The sequence below is a fragment of the Heterocephalus glaber genome, unplaced genomic scaffold (assembly GCF_053883595.1).
Source record: "Heterocephalus glaber isolate CG9 unplaced genomic scaffold, H.glaber_assembly_v1.0 deba00001805, whole genome shotgun sequence".
Classification (NCBI taxonomy): Eukaryota; Metazoa; Chordata; class Mammalia; order Rodentia; family Bathyergidae; genus Heterocephalus; species Heterocephalus glaber.
Genome location: NW_028258480.1, coordinates 750,288 through 762,003, shown reverse-complemented (window position 1 = coordinate 762,003; position 11,716 = coordinate 750,288). Strand labels below are relative to the sequence as shown.

The 11,716-nt window shown below is 40.5% G+C and overlaps 1 protein-coding gene across 1 annotated transcript; it reads right to left on the bottom strand.

The window, feature by feature from the left end:
• Nucleotides 1–518: 518 nt before the first annotated feature.
• On the bottom strand, nt 519–1,494 carry LOC101703367 (olfactory receptor 5AL1-like). Its single transcript, XM_004869798.3, has one exon. It carries the CDS (start codon nt 1,458–1,460, stop codon nt 519–521), a length of 942 nt encoding a protein of 313 aa, XP_004869855.1. The 5' UTR covers nt 1,461–1,494.
• Between the last annotated feature and the right edge of the window lie 10,222 nt (nt 1,495–11,716).

The following is an 11,716-nucleotide window of genomic DNA, read 5'->3' as shown; positions in this document are numbered from 1 at the left end:
ATATAGTCTGCTTTTCAACAATTTTTCAATTATTGATGAAGAAATTATGCTAAAGAGGGTTGATATCAATCACATTCTTTTTCTTTAAAATTTACTTGTTCTCTTTTACAATTCAAAAAGTCAATGTTTGCAAAATACAATTCATTTGGAATTCCCAAGAATGAAGTAGTAGGATGACACACATTGAGTTAGTGTGAGAACCGTGAGTGAAGAATATGATGTCAAAAAAATGGCATAGTACTATTAGGAAATGAGAGGAGAGATAGATTAGCAAATTAAAATATATTCTTTTAAGATCATGATACACAGTGTATTTATCATGGTTATTCTCTAATAATTTTTGTTATGAAAAATTATTTTACATAGAATGGCTTTTACATTTTCTTTATTAATATCTATAAGTAATACATTAAAACAAAAAAATTTAAAAAGAATGTGATAATCATCATTTAGCAGCACAGTGGCTCCAGATGAGACACATCTACAAATTCTCTGATGTTTGATCAGTGAGCCTTACATTATTTGATAGCCAGACATGACTTTCCCACAATTTTCTTCAGGGCATTTTTTACCTCTTGATTTCTCAAGCTGTAGATCAATGGGTTTAACATGGGAATCACTACCACATAGAACACGGAGGCAAATTTATCTGTGTGCAGAGAATGGCTTGACTTAGGCTGAAGGTACATAAAAATAACAGTCCCATAAAATACTGAGATGGAGGTCAGGTGAGACGCACAGGTAGAAAATGCTTTCTGTCTTCCTTCTGCAGACTGAATCCTCAGGATGGCAAAGAGGATGAAGGCATAAGAAATGAGCACAATCACTAGAGAGCAAAGGGTATTGAACCCTGCGATGATCAGCAGCATCAACTCTTTGAGGTGAGTGTCAGAACAGGCCAGAGCAATTAAGGGGACATCATCACAGTAGAAGTGGTTGATCACGTTGGAGCCACAGAAAGACAAGCGGAATGTGGCCACTGCCTGTACCAGACCCACCACGAAGCCATAAACGTATGTGCCGGCAATCATTTGAACACACAGCTTCCTAGGCATGAGAATGACATAAAGTAGCGGGGTGCAGATGGCCACATAGCGATCGTAGGCCATGATGGAGAGCAGGTACATTTCACACACTGCACAGGTGATGAAGCAGCACACCTGAACGGCACAGGCAAGAAATGGTATACTTTTTACTGCATACAGAAAGTTCACCAGCGTGTGTGGGGTGACAGAGGAGGTAAAACAAAAGTCAATGAAAGCCAGATGGCTGAGGAAAAAGTACATGGGCATGTGCAGCTGGGGACTGACCTGGATCAGCACTATCAACCCGAGATTACTCAGGACGCTGACTAAGTAGACCATTAGGAATACGCCAAAGAGAATGACCTGCAGCTCTGGATCATCCGTGAGCCCCAGGAGGATGAATGCATATGCTGCTGAGTGATTGCCTTCAGCCATGGAAGCAGTATAAAAAGTTTTCTTCAATAAAGCCTTTTAGCATACATTGAGCAGTAATTTTCCCGTAATCAAGTGGAGTTTAGGAGGTGATGATTATTCACTACTCTTTTGCAGAGCATACTCAAAAAATGTCTTCATGATGTGCATGGTTTCAGGGGCATTCATTTATTGTGAGTAGTAATTTCAAAGCACAAACTGTGGGTTTTTTCAAAGATAGAAAATTATTGATCTATGTTATGTCCACATTTGATAATAAGAGAAAAATATTTAATACATTTATTAATAAATAATACTTTTTATTACAAATTACTATGATGCTTTAAAATTCAGGAATTCCTGAATGTTTTGTTAAAGTAAGTAATAAATTTTTAAAACTTTACTCTTTAAGACCTAATATGAAGAATCTTAAATGATGACCTCTGAAATCTATATTTGTAGTATTTGTAATTTTTTTATCTGTTTCTTTGGAGTATGAATTCCTAATTTTACTGCAATTGCTAGGAAGTATTTCCAAGTTTGGTAGAGAAGAAAAGAATGTTATTTGAAGTAAGAAGAAAAATTCTAGGGGTGGCTTTAGTGATCTTCTCTCAGATAAAAGAGACAGCTGTTTAATTCAGGACCTTGTGCTTGCAAGGGGGGCAGCAGAACCACTGAGCTAAATTGCTGACCTGAGACAACTGATATTTTTTCACTCCGTGAAGGTTATAGCTCGCTGGCATGTCTGTACCTGAATTCTTAGAGGGCTCTCTGAGACTGAGAGCTCTCTCCCCATCCATCTCTCTCCAGCAGCCTCTGGTGAAGCTAAATCACTCAGGTATCTTGATTTTCCTACCTAAAGTCTTAGTTTATGTTAATGATCTCCCTTCAGAGTGGCGGAATCTTCCCTATCAATCATACATCCAGGCCACTTTGGAAACTTAGCCTGTAATTTCATCCCTTTTAAGTGCTGAGGACAGTGACTGTCTCCCACCATGTGCCACATAATTCAATTTGAACTCTTGATCATACAATTATGGTTTTGATTGAGGCCCACACTTCAGTCACCAGTGTGTAATCCCAGCATAAAGATAACTGAAAGAACATCATGTCTTTTAAGATGTTTCAAAATAGTCTTCCATAGTCCCATTGACTTAGTGCCTTTAAGCCTTAATCTCCTGGCTCTTGTCCATTTAGCACATACACTGTTGTTCTGTGAAACCTGTTTCCCTTTGTGTTTTATTACCAGACTGTCTAACAGTTCTTCAAATCTTCAATGAAGAAGAAATGCAGCTCCTCCTTCAAAATCTATGTCTCTCCAGAACACTTCTAAGTTTTGAAATTTCTCCTCTGAACCCAGACACACATATCTGATTGGTTTCCATGAATCTTTACTTAAATATTCCACATGTATCTAAATTTGCATTTTCAAAGAGTATTCATCTATTCAAAACACTATACCCAACTCATATGTGTCAAAGTTAATATGTTCTCATTCAGGGTATGTTCTCCCCTTCCTTCCTGTCATGCACATGAGAAAGTGAAAGAAAGCACATCTCATATATCATTTGAATTTCACCAGTGAACAATTATCAAACAACACTAATTATTAAACCTATTTTTCTTCAAATACAGCTACTGGTAGTATTTTCTGTATTTTTTAAGCTTCAATTTATAGCTCTGCATTAGTGCTTTCTAATTGCTATTTTAGCCACCAGTTTCACTACCTTTAGTGTACCTATGACCCTTCCAATGTGCTTCCTAACACATAAATTGTAGTCCACTGCTTTCCATTAAACATGGGATCAAATCCTGACATTTTAGCATTGTTCATAAAACTTTTGATAAATAAGCATTTCTTTGTAAGCTACTCTCATCCCTTGCAATATCATAAATAATATCATCATATCATAAACTACAACTTGTAGGACTCAGAAATTAGTACATATTCCAAATAATATCCAAATTATTGAACATATACAAAGATTGGGTCCCTCTGTACCTTTTACTACTTCAATTACCTTTATTCCCGCTCACTACATTCTGCTTTTGAGTAATCCACAGAAAAACCAGTGAGTCCGGCATACCTTGAGGCAAATTTTGTCTATCAGAGTATCACCAAACCTTGGTTAATATCATGAGGTTATTCTGTATGATTCCCTGGTCCCTCTAGAGTATTTTTCTTAAATTACATAATTAAAACAATTTCTGAGCCAAATATATAATGCTGTTTCACAAACATAACAATTATGCTGCTGTTGATCTTTGGGACCCAATTTGCTTAATAGAGAAAAGTAATCACTTGAATAGCAATATCTGAGCCTATTGTATTAAAGAATTAATAAATAATAGCAAAGATTATTTTAACCTAAGACAAAAACACAGTAATTTTAACTAATTTTAATTTTCTCTTTATATATTAGTATAGATTATTTATAGAAGTTATATATTTTAGTAAGAGATCATGGTATGTATTAAATCTAAGTAAGTTAACTTGCTATTGGCATTTGCAATGTTATGAAGAAATGATATGTATTATAGTAAAGCTCTGAATCTGCATTTGATACTCATAATTTTAAAGGAATTAAACAAATACTGATTAAGCAATGGATTTCTTAATGGTTTTGGGACACATTTAGTTCAATATCAAAAACTTATTGCCTGAAATTTCTGTTTAATTGGAAAAATGATTTCATATGAACTTAATTTTGCTTCCTAAAGTCTGTTGGAAAGCATTTAAAATTTATAGAAAAATTATCACTCTTCTTCAAACCCTATGAAAAGAGTGTTTTCATCTACATTCTTCATTCCCAGACATTAAAAAAAGCATAAAAATAGATCTACAAGTAGAAAACCATAGCCAATGGCTTATTATTAACCAAATAAAAGAAGAAAAAATTCAGTCTTATTAGTTGAGACTGTTTTTCCCTATAATCATTGATTTTCCGAATTTGCATAACACCCTTCTTCCTACAAGAATTGACTACAACAAAAAAATCTTAGATACAAATTAAATAGAATTCATAACAGCACTGGGGCAGGGCTCACAGTGAGCTACCCAGGCTGACATTATCTTGTGTTGGGGGCTTTTTGGGTAACGCCCAGGATCTGTTCCCCTTTGTTGGTATTCTCAACAGTGCCAGTGGGCAGTTTTCCGAGTAGGAGTTAGTATGTTACATACTTGTACTGTCCCACCCCATAGATGTTAGAGGGGATTCCTCTGTTTTGGGAAAGATGAATGTAAAGAAGAGCTAGTTAGAGAAACTCTTCTGCAAATCTCCATCAGTGAGTGAGATTTGACAACAGTGCCCCCACCTCAGCATCTAAAGTGTTCACTCTACATCTATGATGTTCCACTTTTTGGCAAGAAATCAGTCTAGACTTCCTTACCCCAGTTTTATCCATCTTTTGAGAGTAGGGAGGGGTTGATGAACTTCCACATATCCAGAGCTTTGCTTGCCAAGTAGCTCATTATTCTGTCTGGGTGGTTCAAAACACTCAAATTCTTCAGCAGTCAAGGAAATATTTCTACCCCTTTGATTGTCCTCAACACCATAAGAGAAAGCCATTACCTTTCTGGATTCTATGAGTGAGTATTAAAAATACCATGAGCCTCACTTCAACATTCTACTCAGTCTTTCATGTCAGATAACCCAGAAGTCAGTAGGCTGCCTCGGAAGCTGTCCAGAAAGCCTAACAGTAATTAGACAAGTAATAAGACAATGGTGTGGATTTGTCACTTTTTCTGTTTAGCCACTTCCCCTCTGGAACATGCTGTGGGTGGAGAAGCTATGAATGGAAGGACAGTTATTCATGGACTTGCATGGTAGGTGGCTGATCACAGTATATTCACTGCAAAGCAATACCAGCCACTGCAGAAAATAACATGGCATGCACACTTTGATAATCTTCTGTGAAATGACCAGATAGTGTTCTAGGGGCAGGGTCATATAGAGTACTTTGGACATGGAAGAAACAGTGATCTTGCTGTCACTAGAGTAGGCATAATCTGTGCTTAGAATTTTCCTTTCTTGTGTTTTCTGCTTCTGCTAAAGCAATCAATTTATGAGAACATTATCTTTACTATTATAATATTTCATGAAACTTTGTTTCTGAATAAGTCCTTGCTACTATTTCATTGGAAATGAATTACAAACAAGTTCATGTTGGTCAAAAACATTATGTATATATGGAATTTTTGTCCTACTGAGTCACCCTGAAGAAACTGATGGGATTGAATTTATGATAATCCACTTAAATTTAAGTAAAAAGAGGTATGTATATGAAAACGCTAATAATATAATTGTCTCTTTACTAAGAATACACATATTTGGACACCACCAATTCATTGATAGAATTGTCACATCTCAATGTTGAAACTAGTGATCCTTTCCCCATACCTTCATGCTCTGCTAGATTATGGGTTTGTATCTGTCTTAGGACACTGTGTCCAATAGGAGAAAGAAGACTAAATCTGTTTAGGTTACATATAAATTCTCAATAATTATATATCAATTCCATATGAATATGTTGGCACACCTGTTGTAACAAGAAACTGGCACACTGAAGATATCTACAGCTGGCCCAGGAAGCTGTGAAAATGTGAAAATCACATAAGGAACCTTGTAGACATAATGAAGGTCATTCATCCTTAGCTGGAGAAGACACCATCTGGTATTGCTGGGTGGACCCATTCTAATCATGTGGACCTAAAAAGCAGAGACCATTCCCTAACTGGAGACACAGAGATGCAGCAAACAAAGAGGTATGAGAGATTTAAATGCAAGTGTGAGAGGAACACATCCTGTCATCACTAGCTTTGAAGGTGGAGGAAGGAGACCCTGAGCCAATAATACGATGCTCACAAGATGCCCTCAGCTAAAAGCCAGCAAAGAGCCTACTTTTATCCCACACCATGAGAAATGGAATGAGCAAGGAAATCGAGTATTCTCGAAAGCATCCAGAAATGTGTACAGTCAGTGCCCATCTTGACTTCAGCCTTTTGAGAGTCTCATCAACTGCAGCATGCTATATTTTGACCCACAGAAGGATGAAATAAGTAATATTATGTTGTTTGAAGCCATTATTTGTGGCAGTTCTCTATGACAGCAATAAAAACTGTTAGACCCAGTGAGAAAGAACCAACCAGAGACTGGTATTAAATCCACACAGGAGTTTATTACCAGCTGGGACCTGAGCTGAGCATCGTACTCAAGCCCCTACTGGGGGGAGACAAACATGTTTTATACACCTTTGAGGCCAACAGTTTTTAGGTCCTCTTATGGGATAGAACTAGCAAAGCAAGCAAAAGGTACAGAAGCAGAACGTTCTGCTGTTAGAATATTTGAAAACAATAGTTGATTAATTGTTATTTCTAAAGAGACTTTCTAAGGGGAAGAGGTTTCTAAGCTTCCTCCTTCTGAGTTCATCTAAAGGGCAGGCAGGTGGGTCAAGCAGCAATATGGAGTTTGTCTTGCTAACTAGGGTCCTTCATTCCTCACTGGTTCTGGTAACTTAATCAAATCTTTGATTCCTGTATTTACTCTTTGGATTTTTTAAAAATGTCTTTTAAAATCTCATAATTTTGTCTCAACACCATCACTTTAACTGCTTCAACCCCCTGTCTAACACATTTAGTCAGAGCATTTATAATGTAAGTTCCCAAGAGCAAAAGCAGAAGGAAGATAACTAGAAGGCCTGCTACAGCAGAAACTAGGGCAGTTTACCATGGGGACCAGTCAAATAGATTTTGAAACCAATTTTAATCCTTTTGTTGAGCATATTTAGTCTAAATTTTTCCTGACCATAGCTAGGGTATCTCTAATGACACCAGACTGATTAGCATAAAAGCAACAGGTTTTTTCTAGGGCTATACATAACCCTCTTTGTTTCATGAACAAGAGGTCAAGTCCCCTTTGATTTTGCAGGACCATCTCAGCTAGGGAATCAACTTGGTTCTCTAATCTGTAGATTGAGTCTTCCAGGTGACCCAAATCTCTGGCTACTTGGTGGCTTAGGGCTTTAAAATTTGTGTCCTGAAAGATCAGGGAGGAAGTTCCAATAGCCGCTGACCCAGCTATTCCTAATCCCAATAGAATGGGCACTAAAATGGGGGCAGCTCGTTTACTCCTATAGTGTTCAGTGGTTAATCTCAGATGTTTGCAGCCCCATTTTTCCATTAAAATACAGGACTTGTGGAACAACATACATGGTGACACAAAATAAAGTGGCAGATTGGGTAGCCAAGACTGATTTGGGAATGTATTTAGTCAAGCCTTTGATGCAAGCAAACCAAGCATATCAGGACCAGGTCTCCTGGCTTGAAACTGTGGGGCTGAAATCCTGGAAAGGTTTTTTTTTCAGCCTGTTGTATTGTAGCCTGGATCTCACTCTGAAGAATCTGTAAGGCTTGAAGAGACTGAAGTGAAGAAACAAAAGAATTTTTTGTTATCTGTTTAAGGATTAATTTAGGGAGGAGTGACGACAGTCTCCCATACAAAATTTCAAAAGTAAACTTGTCAACATATGGGGTACATCTAACTCTTAACAAGGCTAGAGGAAGCAGCTCGGGCCACCTAACACCAGTTTCTAGAACATATTTAGTCAGGGTTTCTTTCAGGGTCCTATCCATCCTTTCCACTTGCCCTGAACTTTGTGGGTGATGGGCACAGTGTAACTTCCAATCGATATGTAGTGCCTTCGCCAACAATTTGGATATCGGTGCCGTGAAGGCAGGCCCATTGTTGGACCCCAGGTAATGAGGGATGTCAAATTGGGGAACTATGTCCTGGAGTAAAACCTTAGTTATTATGTTGGCTGATTCTCCAAGAGTGGGGAAAGTTTCTACCCAACCTGAGTAGGTGTCAACCAATACCAGTAAATATTTGAACCTATTGCTGGATTTTATTTCAGTGAAATCAAGTTCCCAATGTTCCCCTGGCTCTCTTTTCCATAGTCGATCACCTTTGCTCCTTGGTCTCATCTTGGAGTTTACCTATGCACACACCTGACACCTGTAACTGATGTCCTGAACCATAGAGGTTAGTCCTGGGATTGAAAACTTAGAGCTCATTACTCTTTTTAACTTTGATTTTCCCAGGTGAGTTAAGTGATGTAACTGATGAACAAGTTGTGGCCCCAGGGCTTGGGGGAGACAAATTCATTCATTTGTCCCTTTCCACCAGCCTGAGTCCAGTTTTGTACCCCCTCACTTTTGGTTTTCCTCTTCCTCGTCTAGGGTATATGTGGGTCTTTCTGGCAGGTAGCCAAAGGGTCGGATGGGCAGAATGTCTATTGGCCCCACTGGTTCTCTGGCCACTCATTGGGCTGCATGATCAGCCTCTTGGTTACCATGGGCCTTGAAGCTGTCTCCTTTTTGGTGGCTTTTGCAATGAATAATGGCCAACATCCTGGGTTCCCAAATTGCCTCCAATAAGGCCAAATTTCTTTGTGATAGTTTTCCCTTATGATGTCAATAGCCCTCTCTGCCTGTAGATGTTGCCATGCACATGGGCAGTGGCCAGTGCAAACCAGCTGTCAGTGTAGATGTTTACAGCCTTGTCTCAACCTAACCTTAGGGCTTGAGTTAAGGCTATTAGTCCAGCCCTCTGTGCCTATGTCCCCTGGCTTAATGCCTGTGCCCAGTGCACCTGTCCTCCTGGACTGACTACAGCCACCCCCACATACCTGACTCTGTCTTCCACAAAGATGTTTCCATCAGTGAAGAAGGTCTCATCTGGGAGTTGCAGGAGAAGGTCAGTCAGGTCTGGGCGGTTGGTGGTGGAAGTTGTCAGAGTGTCCAGTCTTGGAGGGGCATACAATTTGGAGTCTGGGAGTAAAGTGGCCGGACTGAGGGTCATTTCTTGGGTGAATTTGATGCGTGGCGCATCCAGCAACAGGGCCTGGTACTAAGTCAGGCAGGTGTTGGAGAGCCGTCATTGTGGTGCTCCTCTCAGCAACGTGTCCACCACATGGGGTGTGGTGATGACCAGGTCCTGTCCCAGGCTGAGCTTATCTGTCTCTTTGACCAGGAGGGTGGTGGCTGCCACTGCCTTCAAACAGGTAGGCCATCCACTTGCCACAGGATCAAGTCTTTTAGACAGGTAGGCCACAGGTCTGTTCCAAGGCCCTAAATGTCTGAGCTAGCACTCCTTTGGCTATGCCCCCTCATTCAGCCACAAACAACCAAAAGGGCTTGGTGACATCAGGTAGGGCCAGGGCTGGTGCTGACACTAAGGCTTTCTTTAAAGCCAAAAAGGCGGCTTTCTCCTTTTCTGTCCAGAGGGACTGTCTCTCATGCCTAGAGTGCAGCAATAGTGACTTTCCCCAGTTTCTTGGCTAGGACTTCCTTGTGGGCATCACAGTTATCATAAACTTTCTGGGCTATGTTCAGGAGTTGAGTCCTATTTTTTCCCTCAAATCCCTCCAATTTTTGTAATTTTTGTCTAATGTCTGGGGCCGACTGGGAAACAAAGACCAAATTTAAAGCTGCTGCATTTTTGGGAGCTGCTGGGTCAATAGGAGTGAAAACTCTATAGGCTTCTAAGAGTCTCTCTAAAAATGCAGCCAGAGACTCAATTTTTCCCTGGCGAACCTCACTTACCTTACTCAAATTAGTGGGCTTTTTGGAAGCTGCCCAGAGTCCCCCTGATAAGTGCTGGAGGTAGGTCCCCCACCTCCTCCTACAGTCATTATCATTGGGGTCCCATTCAGGGCTCCTTGATGGAACCACTGCTTCAGCCCTGGCAGAATGTCCCGGGTTTCCAGGAGTGACACCGGGGTTTGGCCCGAGGGCCTCTTTGACTGCCTGTTGATAAATGTGGTCCCACTCCTCAGTGGTGAACAGATCTGTAAAAGCTGTTGGCAATCATCCCAGGTTGGCTGATGGGTATGAAAAACACTCAAGAAGAGAGATTAATGCCTGAGGTTTTTCAGAGAAGGGGGGATTTTGATGTTTCCAATTGTAAAGATCACTAATTGTAAAAGGGACATAAATCAATCCTCTCCCGGGCTCTGTCTGTTTTAAAGGGAAAAGGGAGGAGGAAGATGGGGCTGATGGACCGTAGTCCTGTCCCGATTGAGTGCCAAAGGTCAATCAGGACCTGTGGGGCCCCGACTCCCGTGACCACATTCCAAACCTTGTGAGCAATGTGCATAGAATAAGTTCCCACTGGGGGCCAAATGACTCCAAAACGTGGCCATTCTAATTGACACAGGGTTTGTAATTTGCCTTTAGAAAATTTCATGCCATATTTATCTTCCTTGTCTTTGGAATAAATTTTTTTGAAGCTATTCAAAACATAATCAAGTGGAGTTCCTTCTGTGGACTGTGAGGAACCCATAATTTTAGCCTGTGAAAATGCAAAAGGCACACAGAGCAAGCATATAGACAACAGTAAACAGACAAAGACAAACTTTGGCCAAGTAAAACCTATGGGGCTGAGTGGATACAGACCCCAACCCAGGGAGTTGCCCTTCTGAAGACTCCGACCCAGTGAGTCTGCTTGCCGTTGTGAAGAGACTCTAGATAGGGGAACCTGTGCCACATCTGCCTTCCTCTTATCTACCCACAGTGCACTAAGAATCATTCGATTCTTACCTTTAGAGCCTTTCCCAATAAACTCCTGTGGGCCAGTTGATCAGTGATAGGGCCCAACTGGGACCAGCCTACCCGGAGCCCCAGAATACCATCAGGGTAGCCTCTCCTTCCGCAGACCAGTGCCAAGAGGGGCAAAACACCGCCAAGGTCCGATTCTGGTCTCTCCTAAAAAGAAACAATGGCTCCAAGATAGTAAGTGCCAAACCAGCTGGCTATCTTGCTGGGGCCTTCAGGAATGTTAGACCCAGTGAGAAAGAACCAACCAGAGACTGGTATTAAATCCACACAGGAGTTTATTACTGGCTGAGACCCAAGCTGAGCATCGGACTTGAGCCCCAACTTGGGGGGAGACAAACATGTTTTATACACCTTTGAGGCCAACAGTTTTTAGGCCCCCCTATGGGATAGAGCTAGCAAAGCAAGTGAAAGGTACAGAAGCAGAACATCATGGTGTTAGAACATTTGTAAAATAATAGTTGATTGTTTTTTTCTAAAGAGACTTTCTAAGGGGAGGAGGTTTCTAAGCTTCCTCCTTCTGAGTTCATCTAAAGGGCAAGCAGGTGGGTCAAGCAGCAATATGAAGTTTGTCTTGCTAACTAGGGTCCTTCAAAAACCAACACAATCACCATCAACACCTTCTAAATTTTCCTTGAATTACAAAAGCAAAGTCAAGACCTGCATC